Source organism: Penicillium waksmanii, assembly GCF_028829765.1.
Source record: "Penicillium waksmanii strain IBT 27052 chromosome Unknown utg000001l:1.0-4852451.0:1.0-4856178.0, whole genome shotgun sequence".
Classification (NCBI taxonomy): Eukaryota; Fungi; Ascomycota; class Eurotiomycetes; order Eurotiales; family Aspergillaceae; genus Penicillium; species Penicillium waksmanii.
The window spans coordinates 504,386-529,758 of NW_026643248.1; the positions used below are offsets into that span (position 1 = coordinate 504,386).

Consider the following 25,373-nt stretch of genomic DNA (forward strand, 5'->3'; position numbering starts at 1 on the left):
CTTCGTTCTTTCCTGGCTTCAATCTCCATTTCTTTCTTTGCCTGGATATGCACATCACAAATGTCGTACCGATCAGACTCCCGATGGACATGGATATACTTCTTTTCGAATCTGGCGATGACTATCTTTTCAATGGGTATGCAAGGGTATGCCTTTCCTCTATAAAGAAGGATAACAAATCCAAATAGTCATGAAGCGACTAGCGGTGACTGCCAGGTGGACTATTGAAGCATTAACTGTGAAATAAGACCCACCAATTAGCATATTCTCCAGGGGCATTATCGGTGTTCTATTATGGTCCTCGTCCCTTTCGTCTGCATTCCCAGCGAGTATTGCCTTGGTTGTCATATCATGCCTCTATCGACAGGTTCTAGTATATGACACTTTAGCTCAGCAGAATATCATCCAGGCCGGCGGATTGAGTGTACTCTATGGGATGGACTGCATTTTCAACGGCATGGAATATTCCGCCAGGGATTCCACACGTGCAATCACCCAGTCTGATGCAATGCCTGATAACAACCCGCTGATTGAGTCTCGGACTACGCTAGCAAGAAAGCTATGTCTCGCCTTGGTCATAGTTATGCCATGTTGGACAATATTTTCTGTGTTTCTGGTTTGGAGATTGCAGCGTGAGATGGCTTGGAAGACATTTCGTAAGATGAATGCAGATCTGGTCATGCAGCATAAGTATCGTACTTTCCAGGTGAGTTTCATCCAATGGCCCATGTATTATTACTCTACTGCGCTGACTGATGCTCTTTCAATCAATATTACTAGGTGCTGGTGGCTTTCCTCAAGTTCGACGCCCTCTATGTCCTCGAGTATATCGTTCAGATCATCATGGTGGTTCCAAACTCGGAAGGACCTCCCCTTGGGAATATTTCTCACTGGGTTACTCCAGTGCTTTGGACCATGTTATCCATGTCTTTTCTTCTCTTCCTCGCTACGGCATATTGTGTTCGACATGAGCATACTCTGAGAACATTTATCCTCATGGTAGGTTATAGCTTCATCTAGGTCCGCGGAATACATAGCTAAAGATTCACCAGGCCATCTATCTCTGTATGTTTCTTGTGATCGGTTGGTTTATCTTCTATTTGAAATCCGCAAGATGGAGCAAATTGAGCGGCTCCCTGAGCTTGTCCTTTTATGGGATCTCCTCCGCCATATTAGTATTCTGCACTCTATGCATAACTGCTATGTGATATAGGAATTTCCACCATGGTCTCAAGCCTTATATAGGTGGAGGCAAGATGGCGGCTCTTCTTGAGGAGAATTTCGAAATGGAGACGCTCAGAAATGATTCGTCCACTGCCATGACCGAGGCATAGAATGTTGGTGGAAATTTTGAATGGACTCATGCCCAATTCTACATTGTCTGAAAGCGGAAAAGCAAAAGAAAAAGAAGTGATATGTTATGGTTTGATTCTTTCTATTCATTCGTGTAGAATGAGGTTTATGTTATGAATTACAGCATAAAGAGCCATCTACCAAGGACTTCAGACCCGAATGGGACAAGCTTGTTATTTCAGAAAGGTAACATGCCCAGGTGCATTGAAGAAAAATCTATAGTCTATGTAGATCTGCTTCTCATCCCGTCCATTTTACTTCCAAATCATGAAGAATACCTAGTACCTACTAGGATATCCCCACGCGCCCGATTGGACTGGACTGGCACCTCCGAGTCCGAATTCAGCCTTAGGCACCAATCTCCACCCCTGCGGTATCGAGTCATTTCTCGAAATCGTAACCATACCGAACCTCGAAAAAATATAGCGACTTATTGAAGCTGAATTAATAACTGCTAATTCTCCTATTTTTTGAACGGGTTTCGGGCTATAGAACTTGAATGGCACACACTTGAAACCGAGTTCAGACATATATATGTGTGTCTGTGGATCATCCCGAATCTATTGATCAACGGCACGACCCCTACATAAAAGCCCTGGAGGTCGAGTAAAACAGGGTTTCAGTCTCAGAAAGTGATCTATCGAAATGAGCTGCTTACTAGTAGATAATGACAATTATTTTAGAGAATTTACGAAGTTCCAAGGTTAGTATGAAGACGTAATGTTGGCATCGTGCTGCCTTGCCAGTTACTACTAGTGAGTGCCAGTGGTACTCTGTGCCCAGGACTTGCCACTGGCACCTCTGCAGTCATCTATACTCGACACGCAGTAGGTCAATCCACAGGCTAATCCAACTGAGACCGGCAGCAGTTGAAACCGGTGGACCAGGACAAACAAAGACGCAGGCCTTACTGCATAGTACTATTGCCACGAATTTACAGGCCGGGGAAGTGAAACTGAAACAAGCCCTGGCCCTGACACATGGCGCGACCCTTTGGAGTGGCTAAAGTAGTAGCTACATGAGGTCAGTGAAATGTACGAGTAGTTAGCGAAGTCTCCGGGATGGGATGGATCAGCTACTGTACATAGCAACTCGCGACCAATGTGAGTCACATCGCATAGACCTCAATAATTGATTCCGGGGTTCGGTGGGCTTTGATCTGATCTGATCTGATCTACCCTAGCTCCATCCCACCCCTTCAGTGTTGACTTTGTTTAGTTTAGCTGGTACCGATAGTCTGGTCCGGGTTACGGACATGGTACGAAGTACGAAGTACGAGGACCTAGTGCTTATGTACCTCGGTGTACATATGGCAAACGCGCCGCAATGCAGTAGAGTGCATCGCAGTGCAGTGCAGCGCAGCGCATCACATCACATTACATACACACATGGGAGCCAAACATGACGAGTCAGCACTGCTGGAAAGACGGGCAAGATTCCCCGTGGGAATCCCAAACATTGTCTCTGGGGCATGGGGCAGGGAGGGATCATGATCATGATGATCCACGCGAGCGCGCAGGCCAGGGGGTGGAGGGAGTGGAGGGGAGTGGAGCCGGGAACAGTACAGTACAGCACAGCGCTAGGGTATTGGGATGAGACTACAGTAGGAGTGGGAATGGATTGGACGCATGGAGATGCAGGGTGTAATATCCGTAGTTCTGTGCGTAGCGGTAGCGGCAGCGGTAGCCGTGCAGAGCAGAGCAGAGCAGTCAACAAGGGGGCAGATGAAGAAAGGGAGAGGAGGCGGGTAGCATGGAATGATCTACCAATCGAGTTTCTCCGCTTGACCTCCCCAGCTTCGGGGATGAGGCCCGGCTGGCGACGATCAGGAGATCTTATCCGTGGCGCTAATTCATGACGAGGGGGCGCTAGTTTTTAAGCCCCTTCGGAGGGGAATAGTGAGGAGAGGAGCACTGAAGGCGCTCGGTGATCCAAAAATGGAATGGCACGGAGGAGAACATAGTTCGGAGTATGTATGTACGTTGTACTGAATGATTGTGATGGTGGTGGTGAGGTGGAGATACCGCACTATTGGGGAGGCCGCAAGGCAAAAAAGAAAAAAAAACCCAAAAAACCGAAAAACCGAAAAAGAAAAAAGAAAATAGAAACAGCCCCAAAAAGGCGTGAACCACGCACGAACCACGAACCACCGAGCATGAACCACGAACCACGCTGCTGGCGTGGCCCATGGATCAGTGAGGATAGACCATCTGGAATGGGCGGATGGGCATGGCATGGGCATGGGCCCGGGCCCGCGCGCTCGAGCCACACGAAATTATTGCATAACTCGACCACAGATCAGATCAGATCGTGGTGACCATCCCTTGAAAGTTAATACGTGTCGGCAGTTTTGGCTCTGCTTTGCGGTCAGTCTCGTTCTACCGGCTACGTATAACTTTTACTAGTAGTATCGTGTGATATTCCGGGGAGGCTGCGAGAGATGCTGCCGATACTACAGATACCACCATACTGGAATCTGCATATCTGCACATCTGCATCGAAGACAGCATTAAGGTAGAGGAATGGAAGACTGCTACGGTGTCAAGAGGGTCTGGCATGTACGAGTGTCGATCGATCCAGAGACATTCTGCAAGGCTACAGAGCCATGTGGCATCCCTGTATGATAAGCGCAGACTAACTCGAAGAACGATACTAGTGGATACGGGGTACTGTATGGAGTAGATACAGCACATGGAGTACGAGTACTCATGTACTTACACTCAAAAGGAGAGAAGGAAGAGAAGCTGAAACGCGCCACGGTGGCGCAGTATCTTGCTGCCTGGTGGAAGAGTTACGAGTACTCTTACTCGTACTGAAATGGAAATCCCAAATAAGCTCGAGCAAATGCCAAGCAGCGAGGGTCACACAGCCTCCGAGGCTAAGCTGGTAGCTAGCAGGTTGGGTTGGGCACTGACACCTAGGGAACTGGAAGAGGCGATCGGTGTTGAGTTGTTGGGGACGGCAGCTGGCCGGTTGGCCTCGAGTGACATTCGGGACGGGTATGTGCAGCGTCCGGCCCAGTCGAGGAACAGATGAGGAGAAGAGAATTGGCCATGGAGAGAGCATGGAGGAGCGGAGTTGACAAGCTTCCAGGCGATCCACGGGCTGTTTGTGCAACCTTGGCGCGGCGATTTAGTTGTGGGCGGTAGTCTCGTATAGTACAGTACGGGTAAGATGGCATGGTCTAGGTCTGGTCTACTCGTTCGGTACTACCTAGCAGGAGAATAATGATAATGATAATAATAGTAATGATGATTGTGAGCTGGATGTATACAGAGTTGAGAATGGGAATAGGCTACAGAGATCTGTACTCTGTACTGTGTCCTCGACTGTACTCGTACTGTATTATTATCTGTACAGTACAGTACACAGCCACGCAAGGGCCCCGCCTCCACGTGAGAGCCACAAGCGGAGCAGCGCAGACTATATGGTTAGCAATGGGAGCATGGCACAGGTACGGCTTGGATGGAGTACAAAAAAAGAGGAGTAGAGTTGCACTGGCAAAGATGAAAAATGAGATTGGAAGATGATGTGAGTAATTGAGGAATATGGTTGAGGAGTCAACCACGTTCGTGACGTGAAGACTCTGGTCATGATGTAATACGGGAAAAAACGTGTGCTCCTTGCGTCGGCAGGGGGTCAGTCAGTACAGTACATACAGTTGGTACAGGTATAGCATAGCATAGGAAAGAATATACTATTCTATGTACTATTTTAACCTCTGATAGACTACTATAGTATAGATAGTATAGATAGTATAGTAAATGCTATACATATATACTACTAGTAGTATACTCTATGCTACAAGTTGAGTCTCCTCAGCTCTGTACTCGTACGAGTAGAGTAAGTCTGCAACCTTGCTTGCCTCGTGGCCCAGGTTGCGCGCAGTAGCGGCTTGGCGTATGATATGGTCATATCCATACCTTCATGCATTCAGTAATTTATACATCCAATAATTCATACATCCAGTAATTCATACATCCCTACTTTACCACAGAGAAGAGAGTACCAGGTCTGCTTTAGATAAGAGTGTAGGAAGTAATAGTAGTAGTATACCTTAGGACAGATATTTACTCCCACTATCCTTTACTAAAGTGTAGTACTTGGGTACTTGGTACACTGTACTCGTCGGATGTATCCACTGTACAATACCATACAGCCCAAAGTCAAAGTCACAGAAATGAAGAACCAAAAGAGCCAACAGAACGAAAAAGAAAGGAAAAAAGAAAATAAAAAAGAAAGAAAAGAAATGCCAAAACAAAACCAGACAGCACCCCCCCCCCTTCCATCTGCCTTCGTTGGGTTCCATCGGACCTTGACTTTTTTACTCTTCCCCGATTTGATTCGACTGAAGATTCTCTCTCCACACTTTCCCTCCGCCATGCCTGACTCTGACTTCCCTTGACCACACTTCCCTCGTTATTAACACGGTCGCTATCTCTTTCTTTCTTTCTTACCATATCACCGATACTTTATACTTGTCCTTGCTCTACTATACTCTCCTCTCCTTCTTTCTCTTGTTCACCTCCCTCATGGATTCCCTTACCCATCGGCCATGGGAGCATCAACCTCACCACCCTCCCTCGGGCCCCCAAACCCCCGCCGCCTCCTCTCAGACTTTGCCCTCCATATCAACCTTGACGGCTAATATGAATGGGGGCTCAGGCCCAGTCCCCACCGAGAAATCACCTGGCAACGCTTCTCTCAACACCATCGAACGGGACTCGGGGAATTGGTCCATGCCGCAAAGCACAAGTAAGTCGACTCGTCTCGAGGTTGATGAGTTGTCGCATACTTACCAGATGGGCTCTACAGGATCTTCTACCTACTCAACTGTGACCAATGGCACTGCCAATCACCATAGTCAAGCTCATAACCAGAACAACAACTATCCCTCGCTCAACTTCCTCACCTCCACCTCGCAACCATCCCCCAACCGCAATCACATTGTGCCAGACCGGTCGCCCTACGCTCACGACCAATCGACCACTCCCTCCTCCGCTGGCGCAAATCACCCCTCGCCCGGTTTTCACTCGTCGCAGCCCAATTCCGCCTTGCCCTCTATCAATCAGAACTATGACGCCTCCTCGCAGCGGGGGAGTGTGGTCGACATCTCCGAGTCGCGACGCAGCAGCGTGGATAGTCGCATGAATCAAGGCATTAGCTCCCTGGCCATCAATCCGGCCTCTCCGTACCACAGTACCAATGCCTCGCAATCCTCAATCGTCTCGAGTCTCCAGCGCGAACGCGGGATCACCAATGATGCGAACTCCTATCGAGGGCCGCGATATTCCGGGGGTAGCCAGCCCTTGTCGCCCTTAGGACCTCGCCCAAGCGAACTTCGAAATTTCGCAGGCGGTCGCACTGCACCGGCGATTTCTTCGAATCCTCGATCGGAGATTTACAACGCCGAGGCACCAACGGCTGGTATGGCCTACGCCTTTCCCGACCCGGACGTCGCACGATCAAGCTCCATTTCTTCCAACGAGAAGTCCAATCCGCCTTTCTCAAGGAAGGGCAGCACAGCCGAATCCCTCAGCAGCTTGTACTCGGAGTCGCGTATGCCGCGGGGACAACATGGTACGTTTTTCTTCTTCTCCCTCGAGGTTGACCACTGATCCTTGTACTTACTCACCACTGAATGTGTAGAACTGCCGCCAAATGTACACCATCACTCTCTACAACACAAGCAGGTCCGCGACTTGATAGGCGAGGCGGATCCATCCGGAAACACACCCTACAGCCGGACTCCCGAATTACGCGTCACGCATAAACTCGCCGAGAGGAAGCGCCGGAGTGAAATGAAGGACTGTTTCGAGGCTCTCCGCGTGCGCCTCCCCCATGCCCAGAACAACAAGTCGAGCAAATGGGAGACCTTGACTCGAGCGATCGAGTATATCAGCTCGCTGGAGAAATCGGTCGGTCAGATGCGTCGTGAAACTTCCATCCTCCGCAACGAGGTGGACGAACTACGCGCCCAATTGAATCAACAGCAAGGCAATGGGCCTTCGCGATCGGCTTCTATCTACGAGCACCCGATGGTATCTACGCCAACTAATGGGCAGGCTCCGCCGGGCCCAGTTTTCGCCCAATTCGGGAACGGAGTTCAGCAGATGGAGCAGCAGCAACAGCAGCAACAGCAGCAGCAGCAGCAGCAGCAGCAACAGCCGCGCACGCTGCCTCCGTTGATGAATGGCTCCGTCGCCCCGATGCAGGGAATTCAGTATACCGATGAGCGACGGTGATGTTGACGGCGAAATCACCGTGCTCACGAATGAGAAATGAACTAGTCATGTTGCACCACGCATGCACACAACACGCCCACGCACCTCCACCGACCACGACCTCCATTTCATATTGTCATCCTATATATCCCTTGTTTTAGATCTGGGCCCTCAGGGTATTTTGCGCTACCTGTCTCGAGCCATTCCAGGTCTTTCAGGTCTTTTGCATAGCCATAGCCATAGCCTGTTGAGGCTGGTTGGCTGTCTTCCTACTCTCAGCTTTCATTTTGTCATTTTGTCCGGGCGTGGCTATCTTTTCTTGCGACCTTCCAATCTTCTTGTGTCACCCATCATACCCGCGCCATAGCTTGCGTCCATTTGCTTTCCCTTTCCTTCTGTCAACTGTCTTCTTCTCTTACTGCCTCGCGGCATTCGTCTCATTTCTGCATGTTTTGGATATGACGGGGTATTAGGAAACGGTATAGGTTCATCATGGGAATGTCTCTTTGCTTCATTGCTCCCCATTGCTCCCTCATTTGTTTTGTGTTTTATTTTATTTTCTTTTTCTTTTTCTCCTTGGACTCTGTTTCAAGCGTCTCCTCCTCATTGCCCGGAGTGTGTACCAAATATCCCAAAAGGCGTGCGCGGCATGCGATGATATCATTCTGCTTCTCTGCGTTTCTTCTTTCATACGTTGTATACCAAGTTGCTCTGCCATAGGCACTGTCGAATGGAATGGAATTGAATTGGCCGAGCTATTATCGCCAGTTCTAGATTCATGGAGTCTGTGTGCTGCCTCCAGCTCTCCGGCGAATTAAACCAAGCGCCCAAGCTCAAAGTAAAAGTAAAATCAAAAGTAAAACCAGCTGGTGTCAAAGCTGCAGAAATACCACCTTGTTTCAAACTAAAAACAAAAACAAAAGACAAAAAAAGAAATAGCCAAAATAGGCCCGATTCTATTTTGGCCGCACCAGTCAGCGATCTCCTTCTAAGCGCCCGCCCACGCAGCGGTTAACCTCAACCTTTCACTTCCCCCCCAGACTTGCCAGAGTATCCAATGGAATTGTCTCCTGATCTCCCACCCCTGCCGATCTTGATTGCCTTTGTTTGAGATCGCTGCAGAACATGACTTTTTCGGCGAATTCATTGGCCAACGCACCCTGGTGGCCTGTCGGTGATGACCCGTTTACCTGACGTCTGCTATGCAGTGCGCAGAGCAGCGCATAGCACCGCAGAGCAGAGCTCTTTTCTTCCGGCGCTGGCCACTTTATTGACCTTTTTATTTTCCGTTCTTCTTTGCATTTGATCTCGACTTTCATTTTTCGTCTCGTCTCTTCTTTATATTTTTTATTTCTCCGTCTCTGGTCCAACCAGTGAATGCATCCCCGGGCGTTTCTTTGTTGTGTGCATTGTTTCAGGCGCCACTCTCTTCGATTCACATATTAATAGATCGACTATCTCTTTGTTTCTTCATATTGATTCCTGAGCGCCCCCCTTCATGGTATGCGATAGTCGACACTTCCCTGCACTGCAGCACTGACAAACAAGCTAACCACCCCAACCTTTATACACATTCAGCCATACAAGCCCAGCGCCACCATCACCACCACAGAATGGTTTTCAATCGACAAAAGCAAAAGCCAGCAGATCTTCAAGTGCCCGTCGTCCCAACATTCCCTCTTTCTTCGCCCATCAGCGAAGAAATCGAGAGTCCGTCATGTTCGTCTGCAGAGGATCGAGATATAGAGCGCACTCGACCATTCGATTTCCTCGTCAAAGCGACTAGACAAAAGGTCGAGAAACGGCAGGCCCTGGCTCGTGAGATATCATCCTTGGGTTTATCCCATCGAGATCGGCATGGCGAGGCTCCGGGTCCAGGATCCAGGCTCAGTATGCGCGGTATCACCAAGAAGAAGAAGAAGAATGCCTCGAAACCAGTTGGGCTGAATCTAGTTACGGATTTTACACTTTCAGCGCCGCCGAAGAAGCAGAAGCAAAAGGATCAGGAACAGGAGAAGGAGAGGAGGGAGGAGAATGTGCCCGCTCCATTTGTCGACCTGAATGATTTGAAGCAGTTGTCCATGGCTCGTGGAAAGGAGCGGACGGAGCAGACAGAGCAGACAGAGCAGACAAATCCATTCCTAAAAGAGGTTCCTCGATCGCTGCCTTTGCAGCAGCAGCAGAAGCAACTAGCCGACACAAAAAATGACTCCCCGCAGACTCACATCAACCCATTCCTCGACCCCAACCTCCGGGACCCGTTCAGCGATGGTCTTTCTCCCTCCGACCGAGATGTCATGATAGGTTTGACAGTACCATATCTCGATTCATCATATCGACCAAAGGAGACCGATGGCACAGGCGACCAGCACACACCACTCACACCGTCCATAATAGTAACACCAGCCCGCGAAGATGCACCATGGTCAGCACCCAGTCCAGAAACCCTGCGTCCACGCGCAGCATCCAGCATCTACTCCCGACCGATCTCTCGAGTTTGGGGAAATGAACCAAATATACCTCCAGTCCCAGCTATCCCCGAGGCACACAAGAAGGGCCTAGGCTCGGATTTCCTCAGCGCCCATATCAACGCAATGACCAGAAAGCGCCGCTCAATGTCCGCCGATACAATCTTCGAAGACGCAGACGTTAGCAGTCCCGAAGACTCACACCCTCGAGGACATTCACATATATCCATTGACGACAATAACCAAGCCCCCCTCGCCAGCCGCCTCAGTGTCAACACTCAAGCCAGTCGTCCCGAATCGCAGGGATGGTGGACATACCTCCTCTCCCCACTCCTCAGCAAAAAGTCACCTTTCAGCCCGAGTTTTCCTCGCGATGCACTGGTTTCCCCATCGGCGAAGAGTACACGGGAATGGTGGGACGAGAAGGAGAAAGAGACCTCCCACTTTTCACCAGATACCCCGCAAACAGCAGTGATAAACTGGGATGAAGGGAACAAGAATCTCGAACAGTCACGCTCCATAGACAATGACGAAGCGACAATCGTTCAGAAACGCCAGACAGTACTCTCAACGATGTTCCCGGGTGGAACAATCCAAGGCGAAGCGGCTGAATACTATCAAGCCTGCGCCCACGAACTATTCAGCAAAGCACCTTTTTTCGAGTGCTATAATCACATCTGCTCTATCACACCACCCGGGGCTCTCATCTCGCCTGCAGACTCATGTCCGGGAGAAACGCGCGATAGAGGGCTCATCTTTGCCGAAGCCCACGGTGACAATGCAGTGGAGGCGGGGAAGGATCGTGGAATCGCGACTTCGGAGGGAGGAACTAAGGGTTTACTTATTGATGTTGACTCACCAAAGCCGGACGAACACGAGAAGGAGGTGGCGGTATCTTCGCCGGCGTCAAGCTCGAGCTCGGATTCTTGGGACTCGCCGCTGAGGGAGGATAAGGATGATGAGAAACATTTCCCTGAACCGACGCAGGATTTGTCGAGGGGTCTTGTTCCAGAGCCGCAATCACAGCCGCAGCCTCAGCCAAAGCAGGTTCAACCACCTGTGCCAGAACCCTTTCAACCACCTGTGCCAGAACCCTTTCAACCTCCCCCGCAAGCTCCTGTCTATCAGCCGCCTCCGCAGGAACCTATCGCACCACCAGCTCCAGCGCCTATCTATCAACCTTCAGCCCCCGAACCTGTACCGCCGCCTCCAAAGCCTCCTCAAGAGATACTCCCAGCCCAACCTCCACAGATAATACACAATTATTACGGTGCACCTCAAGAACCGGCACCTATGCCGCAGCCTGTTCCTAATTATGGGCCTGTCTTTCCTCCACATAATGAAATGCCACCACCCCAGCAATTCCAGCCGGAACCACAACAGTTTCATCCTCAACCCCAAACTCAGGTTTCTGACTGGCCAAGGGCTCCTCCTCCTGCTACAGATCGGGGTTTGGGAACGGACAGTGTGTCTGACCCACCAGCGCATTCAAATGAGCCCATCTCTCCAGGCTTCCAACGTGCAGCGGCAGGCCCAGGTGCTATTCAGCTATCCGAAGTGAATCGCAGCGGGAACAACGAGACGAACCGTGATACGAACCATGATATCAATGCACCGGCACCGGCATATAGTCAATACCCCAGGGAAGATCACCAAGAAGTCCGTCTCCCTCCACAGTATGATCTACACCTTGCACCAGGCGCATCAGTAATGAACCCCGATGGCCGGGTAGCCCCGATGGAAGCTCGACGCCGCAGGCTAGAACGTGAAGATGCAGCCGGAAGAAAGGTCGGTGGATTCTGGCGCGGCCGGGGCTGTTTCAGCAAGAAAGGCTGTTTTGGACGACCAGGGCGAGAAGGCCGTCTCCGAAGACGATGGTATCTAGGAATATGCACTTTATTCCTAATAATCATCATCGTGGCAATCGTTCTCGCAACAACCCTGACCAGGAAAGGAGATGATACCCCCGTCCAGTCCAACTGGCTCAATCTGACCGGCTACCCACCCATGCCAACAGGTATCGCCACGATCGCAGGTACAGAGACCCAGGATTCGACATCGACATGTATCCAGCCCTCATCTCTATGGAGCTGCGCTCTGCCAAAGGACCAACAATCTGATAACAAGCCCTACAAAGGCGGCGAGCCTACCTTCCGCATCCAAATCCTCTTCCGCAACGGCTCATACGAGAACAGCACCGCCGTCAGCACATCTTCACGAAAGTTCCGCCGCGGAGACATCGACTGGAATCCATCTCCAGAAACACCCGCTCTAGCCGAACAGTCCTTTCTGGGAAATACCACAGACGGAAACTCAGCCCCCTACGCCGGCGAAGAAACACCCTTCTACATGACTATTCTCTCCCCAGCACACCTATCCACCGCAGACATCTACCGACGAAGCAATTCCTCATCATCCTCAACCTCAAATTCAAATTCAACCGGAATCAAAGCCTCAAACCTAACAAGCATCTTCCCACCCCCCGAAGAATCAAACGACGGAACCCCATCCCCAGCAACCCTCTACCCCCTCGTCTCCTCCCAACCAATCCGCCTCTACAACCGCAACAAAGACAACGAACACTACGGGTTTTACACATACTACGACAAATCAATCTTCCTCTCCTCCCGATCCCCACTAGACAACAGCCCCATAGACAAAAACACCGACGACACCAATGGCGGAAGTACACAATCGGATTCAGTGACCCGATGCACCTGGTCCCAAACGCGCTTTCTCGTGCAAATATGGACAAGGCCGGATCGTATGAGTAGGGATTTACTCCCCGCCAACGGTGGAGGTGGGGGTGCTGGGAGCGCGAGCGCGAGCAAAACCGCATCTACTTCAACGGCAACATCTACATCATCGACGTCAACATCTTCCTCCTCAGCAACAGATTATACAAGACCCGGCTCATTCCCGTATCCGGTTACGATCACACTAGATCGACATGGCGGCGATGAGGTGAAGAAATTGGTTTATTGTTATGGGGTTCTGGATGGTGGGGAGAAGTACAATGTTACGGAGAAGTTGTTGCAGGTTGAGGATCGCGGGGTTGGGGGAAGTTTGGTTAACCCTGTCACGGGGGGTGATAAGGATGGTGGACTTCCAGGAATTGATGGGGGGAGTGGAGGGTGTGGGTGTGAGTGGGTTAATTGGATTTCGACGGGGTGAGCCTGGCTGGCCCCGGGGGTAGATGGATGGATTTCTTGTGTAAACGGCGGACCTGTGTTATACTGCATCCAGTTAGTTTTGCCTTTTTCGGTTTAGCGTCTCAATACACTGTCTTGTAACCTGTGCTTCATACCGCCCCGACATAAAAGACCCGACCTGCCCTCTCGTCTCCCTCTCCTTCTTCTCCTTTCCCCTCAACTCCGCTATACTGTACTCATCGCCGCCTCCTTTCTTTCCTATCGCCCCCACAGGCCGACGCACTGCCCTATATATTTGACCGGAGATGCCACTTAATCTGATTTCTAACTTGTTTTTGCCCCTTTAGCTAGAATTAGCAGTTGTACAGGGGCAAATCTACTGAGATAATCCAGCTAGCAGCGGCATCGTATAACTTTAGGTTAATACTACTACTACTTCCCTAAGGGTACGACTATATATACTAATGTAAAGCTATACCTGTACTCTCTCTGCCTATATACCTTGTTTGTCTCTGATTCCGCCAGTCTTGTCACGGGATTCAAAGTATACGATACCCCGGACTCTCGAGGCCGATTCATGGACGAATCCCCTTTGAGTCACCTGCATATCGATATCCACCCGAACCCTAATGTATTTAAGATCCCACAAGCATTCAGGATTCTTGATCTTCTCAAGAATCAGTCTCTGTATCGACTGCCCAATCTGATCTCTACCGTCCGATATCCTTGCCTAGTCACAGGTCTCTAGCCTGACAACTTAGTAACCATTACATATATATATAGTTGTTACTAGAATAAATAGTTTTTATAGCTATTGTATACTAATTTTATTGGTTGTCTAACTATTTAGTGATATTTTAATTCACTAATTACTTAGGAGGTTATTAAACCAGCTTATAATATAGTTTTTGCCTTTAAAGATTATATATAGCAGAAGCAAATAGCTAGTTGCCAATATAGATTTAATTAATATTACCTACTCCTGATTTCCTGATTATAGAAGAGGTTTCTGACGATAGAAATCTCTATATATAACTACCCTAGCAGTAGATATAACGCCTATTATAAATCTAGTTTTATTAAAGTTATAGATATCCTTATTTTAAATCCTATTTTCCTTAATCGTACGTTATACTAATTAAAACTATTTGTGTAGGCTTGCTAGGTCTTTATTTTAAGCACGCTAGTAGTTATAACACCTTAAATATCATATATAAAGCTCTGATTAGCGTTTAATATAACGTATAACCCAGTTATTACTAACAGTAGATATTATATAATTACCATACTTTGCTAGTAGAAGATTTGCCATATTAACAATAGCCAAAGGCCTAGGGAATACGCCACGTAGATCAAGTAAGAGAATCCACTTACAAAGTAGATCCGCTTCTTCTTGTATAAGCTTATTCAACGCTGATCGTTTCTCCTGCTGATTTAGCACGCCTTTGATTCTGTCATGTAGTATAGTGATTGGCACGTTGTAGATCACTACTGCTTTACGTAGGGAGATCACTAAGCGATCCTGTATAGCTTTGATAGCTAGTAGGATCCTACCTTCCCTATTTAGCGACTTTAAGCGCTTTTCGGAGCGTTTGGGTAGCATTGTGTGTGGTGGAAAGTGGTAGGTGACGTATAAGGAGCGCGTTTCTGATGGGGTGTTCGGAATACTAGTGTGTTCGGAATACTAGTAGTGAAATACGTTAAGCTATGAATGACGTAATATATTATAAATCAATAATCTTATCAGAAACAGCTGCAATTGTTCAACCCTGATTAAAAATCTATTCCTTGTACATATTCACTAAATCTCACGCCGCAATGTTAGCAAAGCCTAAGCAGAGCTGCTGGAACTGTCGAGGCAAGTTTATGTTTTTCCTCAGTTTTCAGAAGGGCCTCCTCCTCTGGCTAACCTCAAGTCTGCCTTAGATCGGAAGATTGCTTGCGACAGATCAAGGCCAACATGTCGAAACTGTGCCAATAGGAAGAGACCCTGCGCTGGGTATGGCATTCGGCTCTCATGGCCGCATTATGGCGATAAACGTCGGTCTATCGAAGCCTTCCAGGCTCAATTTCTACCCTTAGGCCGAAATAAGCTTGAATTCATCAACGTCACGTCGGAAGATATTAGACTATCACTTGATTTGACGGCTTTCAAAAACCATGGTTCGTACATGCTTACTTGCGTAAGTGTAATAGGTCTAATCTCAGAAGCGCAAATCCCTCCTTCTCTACCATTGCCCAGTCCCGCTTCTATAGACCGCACGTTGTCCTTGGGAAGTAAGAGATCCCACCTGATGGAAACTTACAGAAGGTGAAAAGATTCTAAAACTCACAGGTAACTCGATCATCCGCAGAATTCTGTCCTCAGAGGACGAATATTCCGACCTTTACGACCTCCTTCTGCGATTGTCTCTGTGCGACGAGTCCTTACCTTCCCTCGCTGTCCGCCACTCCATCACCTCCTTATCAACCCTACATACACACGGCCTCGCAGCAGCAAGAATTACCCAAGGCAAAGCAATCTGCGCCATCCGGCACACAATCGCCAGTGGTCTGAACCGTCCAAATGCGATACTGCAAGTCATCGCTGCTAGTCTTCTGATGCTATTACACGAGGTTCTCGCACATTGTTAAGCTGGATCAAAGCAATCTATTGACAACAGCAGATTTATAGCCGCGAACCGTCCCCTACAGCCTGGACCGGTTTCTTATGTGGGTCTGAGCAGCTCGCGAAACTGATCTATGAATACGACGAAACGTATGAAGGAGACTTTGCCCTGATCCTTGACTGGTTATTCTATCACCATGTCATGTACAAATTTACTATTCGACATTGGGCGCGACGGAAAGAGGAGCAGTTCAAACTAGCCGAAGAACCGGCGATGATATCCAAAGCAATGTTCTCTCCTATGCGCAATATCGTACATTTCCCGCCTTATGAGAACAATAAGTCGATTGCTGATTATGTCCAGATTCTTCCTACCCTCGGCTGCTCGCTTGAACTCCTCGATTTGCTCACCTCAGTCATCGACGTAATTATCGACAAGCGCGACCCTGAATATCTTTCGGAAAAACATCGGCAAGCCATCCGAGCCCTCGACAACAGACTATGCACCATTCGCCAAACTGAGAGAATAAGACTCAGCCACCCTCCTAGTGATGGACAATCAAACGAAAATCATGAAAGAGACACAGCAAACCTCTTCCGCTTGGCAATCAGGGTGTACCTCGAACGAGTCGGAAACCGATGCCGATCTTCCACAAACCCGGAGAAACTAAACGAACTAGCCGGTCAAGCATTTAGGCTTATCTCGGCTCTCGGACGCGTGAATCAGCGATTCCCGATTTTTGTTGTGGCGTTGGAGGCTCGAACAGATGAACAACGGGCACTGATTCTCCGGGCTTTGGCGAATACGGAGGAACGACGCGTCCCTAATGAATTGTCGTCTATTCGGGCGATGGTTCAATCGGCGTGGGTAAAGATGGATCTTTCTTTGGACTCAAATCTGGGGCTTGATTCACTGGGGCTGTATAACGATGTTATCGGATGGAATGTGGTCCCTCCTGCATTTACTTAGAGTTCAAAAATTAGCAGATTTCGACACGCGGGATAAAAGATCGCCATAAGTGGGATAATGAATCAGCAAGAGCGGAGTTTCATTTTCACTCCATCCATGACGATGATTTTCCAAGTACACATACAAGGTACAGGAATACAGTGAGAGTTAGTTACCTGAGCGTACAATCTATATGCTTTGCCTTAGTCCGCTGCGGTTCAAGGTTGCATTTTTGCTAGGGCACAGTGCCGACCGTTATTGCCTTCTATTGTAGTTCAGAGGTATATTAGTTGTGTTTATTCAGAAGGAAACATGAAGCTGTATATACAACGACAAGATTAAGTTGATTTCCAATAAACTTAGTTCCTCGTATACATAGTTCGGGATTATTTCCGTTGGTCCGGCTTGGTTCCTGATCTGCACCAGCCTCATTTCACAACAGATGTAAACCAGAAACCGTCTCGCGAACTAGGACGGTAAATACCATACCGAACTTTGCCAAGACGTCACAATGGTTCTAGAGTTGCGCGCCACAAGGGCAGGCTAATATAGGGAATAGGAATTAGGCTATAATAGGCCTTGACGAGGCTCTAAGTCCGTTTTCAGGAAGTGGTAAACTTGACTGGTACTTACAGAGAGAGATATAGTAGTTGTATCTTGTATATTGCTTTCATTTTGCGAGAGGTCAGGGGAAATCCATCCATCCATCCATCCATCCACAGTACCTTGGCTTTGAACGAATCCATTTTACCGATTCTGCATTGGTCTGAGCTGAGATTATATATTGCAGATCTGCAATCACTGCACTCATCTCTTCAATCGTATCATTTATCTTGCTATTGCGGCCCAACGGCATGACGAGAATCAATGAACACCTCTGTCCGTCGAATGTTCGGCTCTAGTGCTCCTTCCATTTGCCTCTAGTGGAGTTCTTAAGTGATTTATTGGCGATATCGAAGCAAAAACCCACGGTGGGCAGGAAAACTCTTATCAGCTTACCTAGCATGCCAGTTCTTTTTGTGGTGCTCTCTCAGCAAAGATCTTGGGAAATGGCCGGTTATGGTTCAAACGGAGCTTCGAAAATGAGAATAGCAGCCCGGAATACATGTACAGATACCTAAAATCTCTTTATAAATCACCAAGGTCCGACTTCGACGCACTGTTCCGGAGGATTGAACGTCCTGAAGACATCCTGTCGAGTATGACTAATGGTTGGAATATCAAGGATAAGTTTTGGTTTTATTTAATTTGTGTGCCACGCATTTGATAAACGACTTGCGGGATACCTCTGTCCAAGATTCCCCGGCGGGCTGGATCTTGCTTCAGGATTCCGAGGCGACTTGTGCGGTCGACTCAGGGTCGTCACCCTCCTGAATTCCCTAACCCGCCCACCGGAATGGTCTTCTGGATAGGTTTAGGCCACCCTGATACGGTATTGAGCATTTTACCGTGTCCGGATTTGAATCGAATGAAGTCCAACAGCCCAATGAGCATTCCATCATCATCATTCTCATTAGGGACTCCTCCCCAGTGTTCCGAGAGGTATTCGATTACTGACTACACCAAATACCTTCCCATCTGACTCTTCAGTTACAATGTGACAGTTTTAGTAGAGTATTGACAGATTGATGACCATTAGGCACGCACCGCTGGCAATCACCATCTGCGAAATTTGGGCAATTTGGTCCACACTGGAGCGTAGCTGCAGGATAAAGTAATTGGAAGCTGATTTTCTTCTCAAGGCACTTGAATACACGATGGTGAGAAATCTCTATATGTGACGAACATGGTCTAATAAAGAAAGTGAGTAAGGGCGGTGCATTGTGAAACCCGACGTGATGTCTCATTTATTTGTAATGGCTTCGTCAAGGTAAAGCTGTGACACAACAACGGCTATCGCTGGGCACAACAACTGAGCAAATCTAAGACAGGATGGTGATCAAAGTTGACGTGTACTATTTTGTCTATGTAAAGCATTCCGCGCACTGTAAATGTCTCGAGGGGACTTAAGCATTAGGATGCTCTCGTTTGATCAAAGCTAGGAAAATAAATGGTTAGATCCAGTTTTCCATACATATTGAAGCTGCTCCTCTGTGAAGCGCCGGGCAGCGGAATGCCCGATCATTATTATCATCAGCTGTGTAGTTATGAATTGACTTTTGGTCCCGTTAGTCCCACTAATCATTGGAAAGCCTTGCCCCATGCAGCTTGAATAAACAGCTATTTCGTCGTAAAGTTGCCAGTCTCCGTTTCGTTGGGACATTCACTCGGTATCTTATCACGTTAGACGTACTTATCTGTGATTGATCGTGTAGTAGTGATATTGTAGCGTAACCTTGCAAGACAGCGTACCAACGGACAGAGGCAACCAGTAAACCAGTGCTATCAAAACTTTCCCTTTCTGCAGAAACGAAAATGCGGATATTTGAAAATCTTAGAAAAAGGGGAGGGCGCGATTGCTTTATACCATAATATAAGCTTCAAGTATTGTGTTTTTGAGGCTGGTGTAGATTGGCAAGTAAGTCGTACCATCGGAAATAATTCCCACAGTATTTCTACAAAGACCAAGTTTATTGGGCGTCTTGATGCTCTCACTATATATGTAACCTCGCTTAATCTCTTTGAAAGTAATCAACCTTCTTTTGAATAACAATGTAGAATAATGTTGCTGCAGGAATTCCGGTGCAATCACATGAAGATATTATTTCTCCATAATCATATTAACTAGTTGTGACTAGTTAGTTATCTGACTGATAAGAGTTTCCGCATAATTTCCTTTTGTATGGGCCAAATTTGGCCAAAGCCAAATAATGTTTCCGCTGAGAGCAAGATCCATCAAGGGCAAGTCATACAATAGTCTATCAATACAGCCAATCAAGCGGGAGTAAATCGCGGATAGCTGCCCCAACAGAGGTCAGCCAAAAGGGGCACATCGGTAAATCCTGTGTGCAAAATATGAACAGGTGAAATGGCGCGCAAATAGTTGCCTCGGTGTGAGAGCCTTGGTCAGCCGAAAGGAGCACATTGGTAAATCCTGTGTGCAAAATATGAACAGGTGAAATGGCGCGCAAATAGTTGCCTCGGTGTGAGAGCCTTGGTCAGCCGAAAGGAGCACATTGTGGTAAATCCTGTGTGCAAAATATGAACAGGTGAAATGGCGCGCAAATAGTTGCCTCGGTGTGAGAGCCTTGGTCAGCCGAAAGGAGCACATTGGTGTGCAAAACATGAACAGGTGAGTGGCACGCAAATAGTTGCCCAAAATCAAAATTTTAGTCAGTCAATAAGGTTTGACCCCGGACCACCGTACCCACTGGCGAATGATGTCACGATTTGAGACAGGTATTCTCAAGATATAAAGACCGACTCTTCACTAGCATAAAGGTATTTTTCAAACTACTTTAAAATCACGATACACTGCCGGTCGCATCTCGAGGCTAAATTTCCCTGTCGGTCAGCACGATGAGCGGTCCGAAAATACTCATGACGGGTGCTTCAGGGTACATGTACGACATACACAGAATTTGTTTATCAGTAGTTGAGCTAACTTAACCTAGAGGTGGAGCGGTACTGAATGCCCTTTTGGCTTCGAACTTCGGCGCTTTGAAAGCGTCTAGGATCACGTGTCTGGTGCGAGGAGCGGAAAAAGCTCAGAGTCTGGAGAAACTGGGAGTGAAAACGATTTCTTTCAACAGCCTTGACGAAACTGAGATTCTCTCTGAAGTGGCAAGAGAAAACGACGGTATGAATCTTCGGATAATTGGTCTGTTGTCATCTAATTTGCGAAAAGAAAGCTGACGATGCTACTAGTCGTTATACACGCGGCGTCAGGCTTTCACACATTGTCAGCTAGAGCGCTTATCTTAGGACTGGCACAGCGGAGACAGGATACAGGAAAGGAGGTTTTTTATCTTCATGTGAGTCCATGCTACCAGCGGGGATGCACAAGAGCTAACAGAGGTACCTTAAAAGACGTCCGGAACCTCCAACGTTGCTGACCGCCCCATGACCAACGAGTATGTTGAGGCCGACTATCCATTTTCAGATGAAGGAGACATCTTCTCTTACCTGAAAAAGAGAGACTTCGGCGTTCCATATGCCCAACGGACGTCTGACATCGTCGCCACGGAGATCGGTCTGGAAGTAGGCGTGAAAACCTACATTTTGATGATGCCCTCTATATACGGAATTGACGCGAATCCCTTCCACGAGTTCTGTCATACTCCCATCTTGATTCGAGCTGCGATGAAGTTAGGCAAGGTACCCGTAGTCGGGGATGGCTCGGGCATCTGGGATCACGTTCATATTCAAGATGTGGGTCGCTGTTATGAGATCATTCTGAACCGGGTTTTGACAGATGACCACGTCCCGAGCGGCAAGTCAGGGATATTCTTTGTTGAATCTGGGGAGCATACCTGGCGGCAGTTGTCTCAGATGATTGCCGATGCAGGTGTCGCACTTGGGGCGCTGAAAAGCAATGATTTGCAGCCCTTATCTCTGCCTGAGGCGAAGGTACTCTTGGGTAAGGGCTGGGGCTTGATTGCTGAGATTGGTTGGGGGTCAAAGTAAGTGCGCTCGAGTACATTTACGACTGTAGAAAATACTGATTATCTTTAGCGCCCGAACGAGAGCTGACAAAGCGAGAAAATTGGGTTGGGAGCCTGTGAAGACCAGTGCTGACTTTGAATCGCATGCCACTGCTGATTGGAGAGCAATTCTCGACTCAAGTGGCCTTCCACGAGGCTAGAACATCGCCGGAGGCTTGGCAAGATTTGGGTTTTATGATGATGAAGAATTATGGAGCTTCATATTCCAGACGTTGTTCGGAGTAGCGAAAACATGCGTGAGAGTTGGTCATTGCCTTCCGAGTGAGAAGAGCAAGCAGGTGAAGCAAGTAGGGTGTGGGAATCGATTTGCCGGTCTGGGCGAAGGAAGCAGGGGTTGGGTGGAAAGGGAGGGAGGGGGGGTAAGATTAGGTAAGAATGGCTAATGGCTCGTTCATGAACGAGAGTTAGTTGGTTGCCGGTTTGTTCGCTGCCTTACCGGTTCTGTACCGCGAGGCATGTGCAGGGGAGACAAATTGCACCCACATCATTGATATCCTGGCTGCATTTTGCGGGAAGGCTTCCGCCAACCGCTTTGCGATATAGCTGGCACCATTGTCTCCGAGTCTCATGCAGGCTGCTGAACTTCTTTTGCTTTTTGGAATGTCAAGTATTCACTACTGGTATTCACTACTGTGGTGGTTACTATTGTTGTTGCAGGCCGTTTGTTCGAGTGCCGGTGATGCCGGGCCGTACCTGCCTCAGCACCCACAACTGTGTACATACATGGTGAGAGCTCGCGATCAAACAACTTCGACTTCTTCCCTCACTCATCTCCAAAAAAAAAATTGTTCATCTAAGTTTTAGATGCATCTGAATTTCATTACATGTCAAGGGGGTTTCGGGTTATGTACCTAGCCAGCAGTAGATTCAGACGACAGAAGTGCATTCTGATTTTTTGAAGTTAGCCAATACAATCTTCACTCTACTTCACCCGACACATATGTACAATTTCTCGCGATATTCCACTGCACGCCCGAGTCTTTCCCGTCACCGAAATACTTGAATCGGGCCCTTCAACGCTTGGCAACTCTTCAGATGCATCATTTGTATCACGTATATTGTTTATTTCACTCTCTTATATTTCCTTCCTCATTCAAATTCCAAAGGATTCGAGCACCCTGGACTGCATTACCATGACCCACGCGAATAACACCGCAACAGCATGAGGGGAGATCAAGATTTGATCAACTCCAGAATTCCCAGTGGAGATCCGCGAGATAATCGAACAGCACCCGTGCTGGTGTCGTCTTCACTGCCAGTCCCGGCCCTAGTGCCCATTTGCAGTCTGGTACCAGTTCCAAGTTCAGATCCCAGCTCATTGCCCATGCCAGCCCTTCGGTCTGTGCTCAATCCAGAACCGGTGCCAGCCATTGTGCCAGTGCCTTCGCAGCACTAGTACCAATCACCGGTTGGATCAGGAGAGGATACTGAATTCGATACAGAGTCTCGGTGAAACGACGATGCTCAAGGCGTCCCCGACAAGCAGCCCCAATACGTCGTAGGGGAGGATGCCAACGAAGAAGAGGAACTCCATGTGCCCTCAGCCTTGTTTCCAGTTCTCAGCGGTCAAATATGGGATGTGATGAGCTAGGTCAAGAAGCTCCCCAAGGTCCCACGGGTGGTCGGGAACCTAGAAACCATGCTGGTGTTACTAGCGGCGGGAGCATATATGGATGCTCCTTCTGCTGTAAATGGATATCGGACTGCTTTGTTCACGCCTGCCATATATGGGAAATCGGCTGAAGTTGTCAGATTCCTCGTTGAGGCGGGAGCAAATGTGAATGCTACTGTGGGTTCTGATGAGGGAGGATGGACTATCCTAGACCTTTGTCTTGAGCATGGGGAGATTTATGATATGCTCCTCGCGGCCGGAGCGGTTGCTAGTATTGATGCTAGGGCAGCAGCAGTTTGGAGACAGGATAATATTAACGAACAGTGGTAAAATAATGTCTTCTTAAGACTTCGTCTTGTCCGAAACGCTCATATCCAGCCTTTTTGTTGCATGCCCATTTCTTCGTTCTTCTTTATATCAATCCCAGATCTTCCATTGAGTCGATTCCCTCCACCTGTGCATCCACATACAGTAAAGGTTCCGGCTATCTCCCTGCATGGCGCACCTGGGCATCATCAACAATCTGACATATTCTAGCACTTTGCACATTTAGATAGATCTGCAATCTCCTATTCGATATTGACAGAATTTGGCAATACGACCCTAGATAAAGATGGTATCGCTAATAGAATAGAATAGACTAATTAAGATTTCGCCAGCAACCACAGCTACCGCTAAGAATTGCCCTCTCGCCTGTTATGCGACACTTGCGAAAGCTTAACTAGCAATGGCTTCCTTTCCCAAACAATGTATGACTTCTGAACATTCCACTCCGACGAGCTTTCGTCCAAGGACATATCAAAGCTCCACAGAATCTTCGCGGCAATTAGACGCATTTCCGCGTAGGCGAGACTGCAAGATGTCAGTTTCAAATTTATGGAAGTGATTCTTGGGTGGGGCGCGCACTTTTGACCAATACAATTTCGAGGTCCCAGCGAAAATGGTTGAAAGGCTGCGCGGCAATCTGAATCAAACTCTTTATCTTTGGGATACAGCCATCTTTCTGGAATAAAGGCGTCTGCGTGTTTGAAGTGGGACGCGGCATGATACGTAGAATAATGCGCACCAGAGACAGAGGTCTGAAGATAATTAGCGTCTATTGATAATATTGAATATTTTATCGAGACTTACTCCTTCTGGAATAAATTCTCCGTCAATGGCTGCCCCTCCCTTTGGAACAACACGAGGTATTATACCTGGGGCTGGTGGATATACTCTCAATGCTTCTTCGAAAGCGGCGTTTAGATAAGTTAACTGACTGACCCCGACAACATTGATATCCGAATAAGATTCGAAAGCCCCACGGACTTCGCTTGTAGCTTTCTGGTATGCGGAGGGATTTCCTAACATGTAATACGTTAATCCAGAAAGTAGAGTTGCTGTTGTTTCACTTCCAGCCACGATCATGACGGCTGCGTTCGCCTCCATCTCCTGTGTACTCATTGATCTCTCATCGTCAAAGCGCATGACATAAGTCATGAAGTCCGGGCGCTCGGTTTTTGCCGCTAGCCGGCGATGTACCTTGTCAATGCTCAGAGCGAAATGTTCTTGTCTCATTTTTGTGAGCTTTTTGGGTGTCAACTTTCTCACGATCGGTGCCAAGAAGGGATATATCCCCAAAGGCCGCTGCATTGCAAGCAGTTTCATACTGCCGAATATCATCTTCACCCAAGGGTGGTAGTTGCTATCGCGAAGACATCCAAATGGCTCACCAAAGGCTAGATCACCGATTATGTCGAACGTAGTGAAATTGTACCAGCGACTTAAGTCAACGGTTGATCGAGATGCGGAAATTTCACCGTTGAGCCGCTGGACGAGCAGGTCGACGTAGGACTGAACCAAATCTTCCTGGTCTCGAAGCGCTCTTTCCGAGAAAGCGGGTAAAAAAAGCCTTCGTAGGCGAGAATGGTTTTCATCATCCGCATTGATTATGTTGGGACCTCGAGGGCCACGGATGTAAAATGACGGGTCCTTTAGGAAGGATCCGGCCTCGGATTTGCGGTGACCATATATATCTTTCCAGGCCTGTGGGCTTCGATAGACAAGGGATCTCGGTCCTGTTCGAACAACGTCCCCGTATCTATCGTGTAACTCTTTGAATTTGTAGTGCTCTTGTCCGGTCAGAGTCCAGTAAATATTCTGCAGATTGGTACACGCTGCCAATTTCGGGCCCGGAAATTTCGCGAGGGGGCTGAGGTACAGATTGTAGACCGCAGTCCAAAACAACCATGCTGCAAGCTATAAGACTCGGATGTTTAGGAGCTGGTTTAGAACGAGAAGACTTTGATTAGCTAAAAGCTTACCGCAATGGCCACGATCACAATGAAAGCCATTGTTTCGCGGTATCCCGTCTTTGTCACAGGTGTCAGGCTGAAATGAATCTGTGGTTTGTGAAATTGAAAA

The 25,373-nt window shown here is 48.1% G+C and overlaps 9 protein-coding genes across 9 annotated transcripts; 7 read left to right on the plus strand and 2 right to left on the minus strand.

The window, feature by feature from the left end:
- Positions 1–661: 661 nt before the first annotated feature.
- Positions 662–1,334, plus strand: N7481_000181 (uncharacterized protein; the record flags this gene model as incomplete). Its single annotated transcript, XM_057259400.1, has 3 exons — positions 662–706; positions 781–999; positions 1,236–1,334. 3 exons carry the CDS (start codon positions 662–664, stop codon positions 1,332–1,334), a joined length of 363 nt encoding a protein of 120 aa, XP_057127232.1.
- Positions 1,335–4,170: 2,836 nt separating this feature from the next.
- Positions 4,171–4,435, plus strand: N7481_000182 (uncharacterized protein; the record flags this gene model as incomplete). Its single annotated transcript, XM_057259401.1, is given in 2 exon segments — positions 4,171–4,352; positions 4,363–4,435. 2 exon segments carry the CDS (start codon positions 4,171–4,173, stop codon positions 4,433–4,435), a joined length of 255 nt encoding a protein of 84 aa, XP_057127233.1.
- Positions 4,436–5,885: 1,450 nt separating this feature from the next.
- On the plus strand, positions 5,886–7,598 carry N7481_000183 (uncharacterized protein; the record flags this gene model as incomplete). Its single annotated transcript, XM_057259402.1, has 2 exons — positions 5,886–6,933; positions 7,003–7,598. The coding sequence occupies 2 exons, from the start codon at positions 5,886–5,888 to the stop codon at positions 7,596–7,598; spliced, it is 1,644 nt and encodes a 547-aa protein (XP_057127234.1).
- A 1,592-nt stretch (positions 7,599–9,190) lies between these two features.
- On the plus strand, positions 9,191–13,219 carry N7481_000184 (uncharacterized protein; the record flags this gene model as incomplete). Its single annotated transcript, XM_057259403.1, has 1 exon — positions 9,191–13,219. One exon carries the CDS (start codon positions 9,191–9,193, stop codon positions 13,217–13,219), a length of 4,029 nt encoding a protein of 1,342 aa, XP_057127235.1.
- Positions 13,220–15,357: 2,138 nt separating this feature from the next.
- Positions 15,358–16,775, plus strand: N7481_000185 (uncharacterized protein; the record flags this gene model as incomplete). Its single annotated transcript, XM_057259404.1, has 3 exons — positions 15,358–15,364; positions 15,533–15,813; positions 15,864–16,775. The coding sequence occupies 3 exons, from the start codon at positions 15,358–15,360 to the stop codon at positions 16,773–16,775; spliced, it is 1,200 nt and encodes a 399-aa protein (XP_057127236.1).
- Positions 16,776–20,213: 3,438 nt separating this feature from the next.
- Positions 20,214–21,498, plus strand: N7481_000186 (NAD-dependent epimerase/dehydratase family protein; the record flags this gene model as incomplete). Its single annotated transcript, XM_057259405.1, has 5 exons — positions 20,214–20,251; positions 20,309–20,493; positions 20,562–20,668; positions 20,724–21,316; positions 21,369–21,498. The coding sequence occupies 5 exons, from the start codon at positions 20,214–20,216 to the stop codon at positions 21,496–21,498; spliced, it is 1,053 nt and encodes a 350-aa protein (XP_057127237.1).
- Positions 21,499–22,531: 1,033 nt separating this feature from the next.
- Positions 22,532–22,729, minus strand: N7481_000187 (uncharacterized protein; the record flags this gene model as incomplete). Its single annotated transcript, XM_057259406.1, has 1 exon — positions 22,532–22,729. The coding sequence occupies one exon, from the start codon at positions 22,727–22,729 to the stop codon at positions 22,532–22,534; it is 198 nt and encodes a 65-aa protein (XP_057127238.1).
- A 268-nt stretch (positions 22,730–22,997) lies between these two features.
- On the plus strand, positions 22,998–23,300 carry N7481_000188 (uncharacterized protein; the record flags this gene model as incomplete). Its single annotated transcript, XM_057259407.1, has 1 exon — positions 22,998–23,300. One exon carries the CDS (start codon positions 22,998–23,000, stop codon positions 23,298–23,300), a length of 303 nt encoding a protein of 100 aa, XP_057127239.1.
- A 344-nt stretch (positions 23,301–23,644) lies between these two features.
- On the minus strand, positions 23,645–25,303 carry N7481_000189 (cytochrome P450; the record flags this gene model as incomplete). The annotated part of the gene is made up of 3 exons (XM_057259408.1): positions 23,645–24,049; positions 24,102–25,208; positions 25,274–25,303. 3 exons carry the CDS (start codon positions 25,301–25,303, stop codon positions 23,645–23,647), a joined length of 1,542 nt encoding a protein of 513 aa, XP_057127240.1.
- Positions 25,304–25,373: the final 70 nt, after the last annotated feature.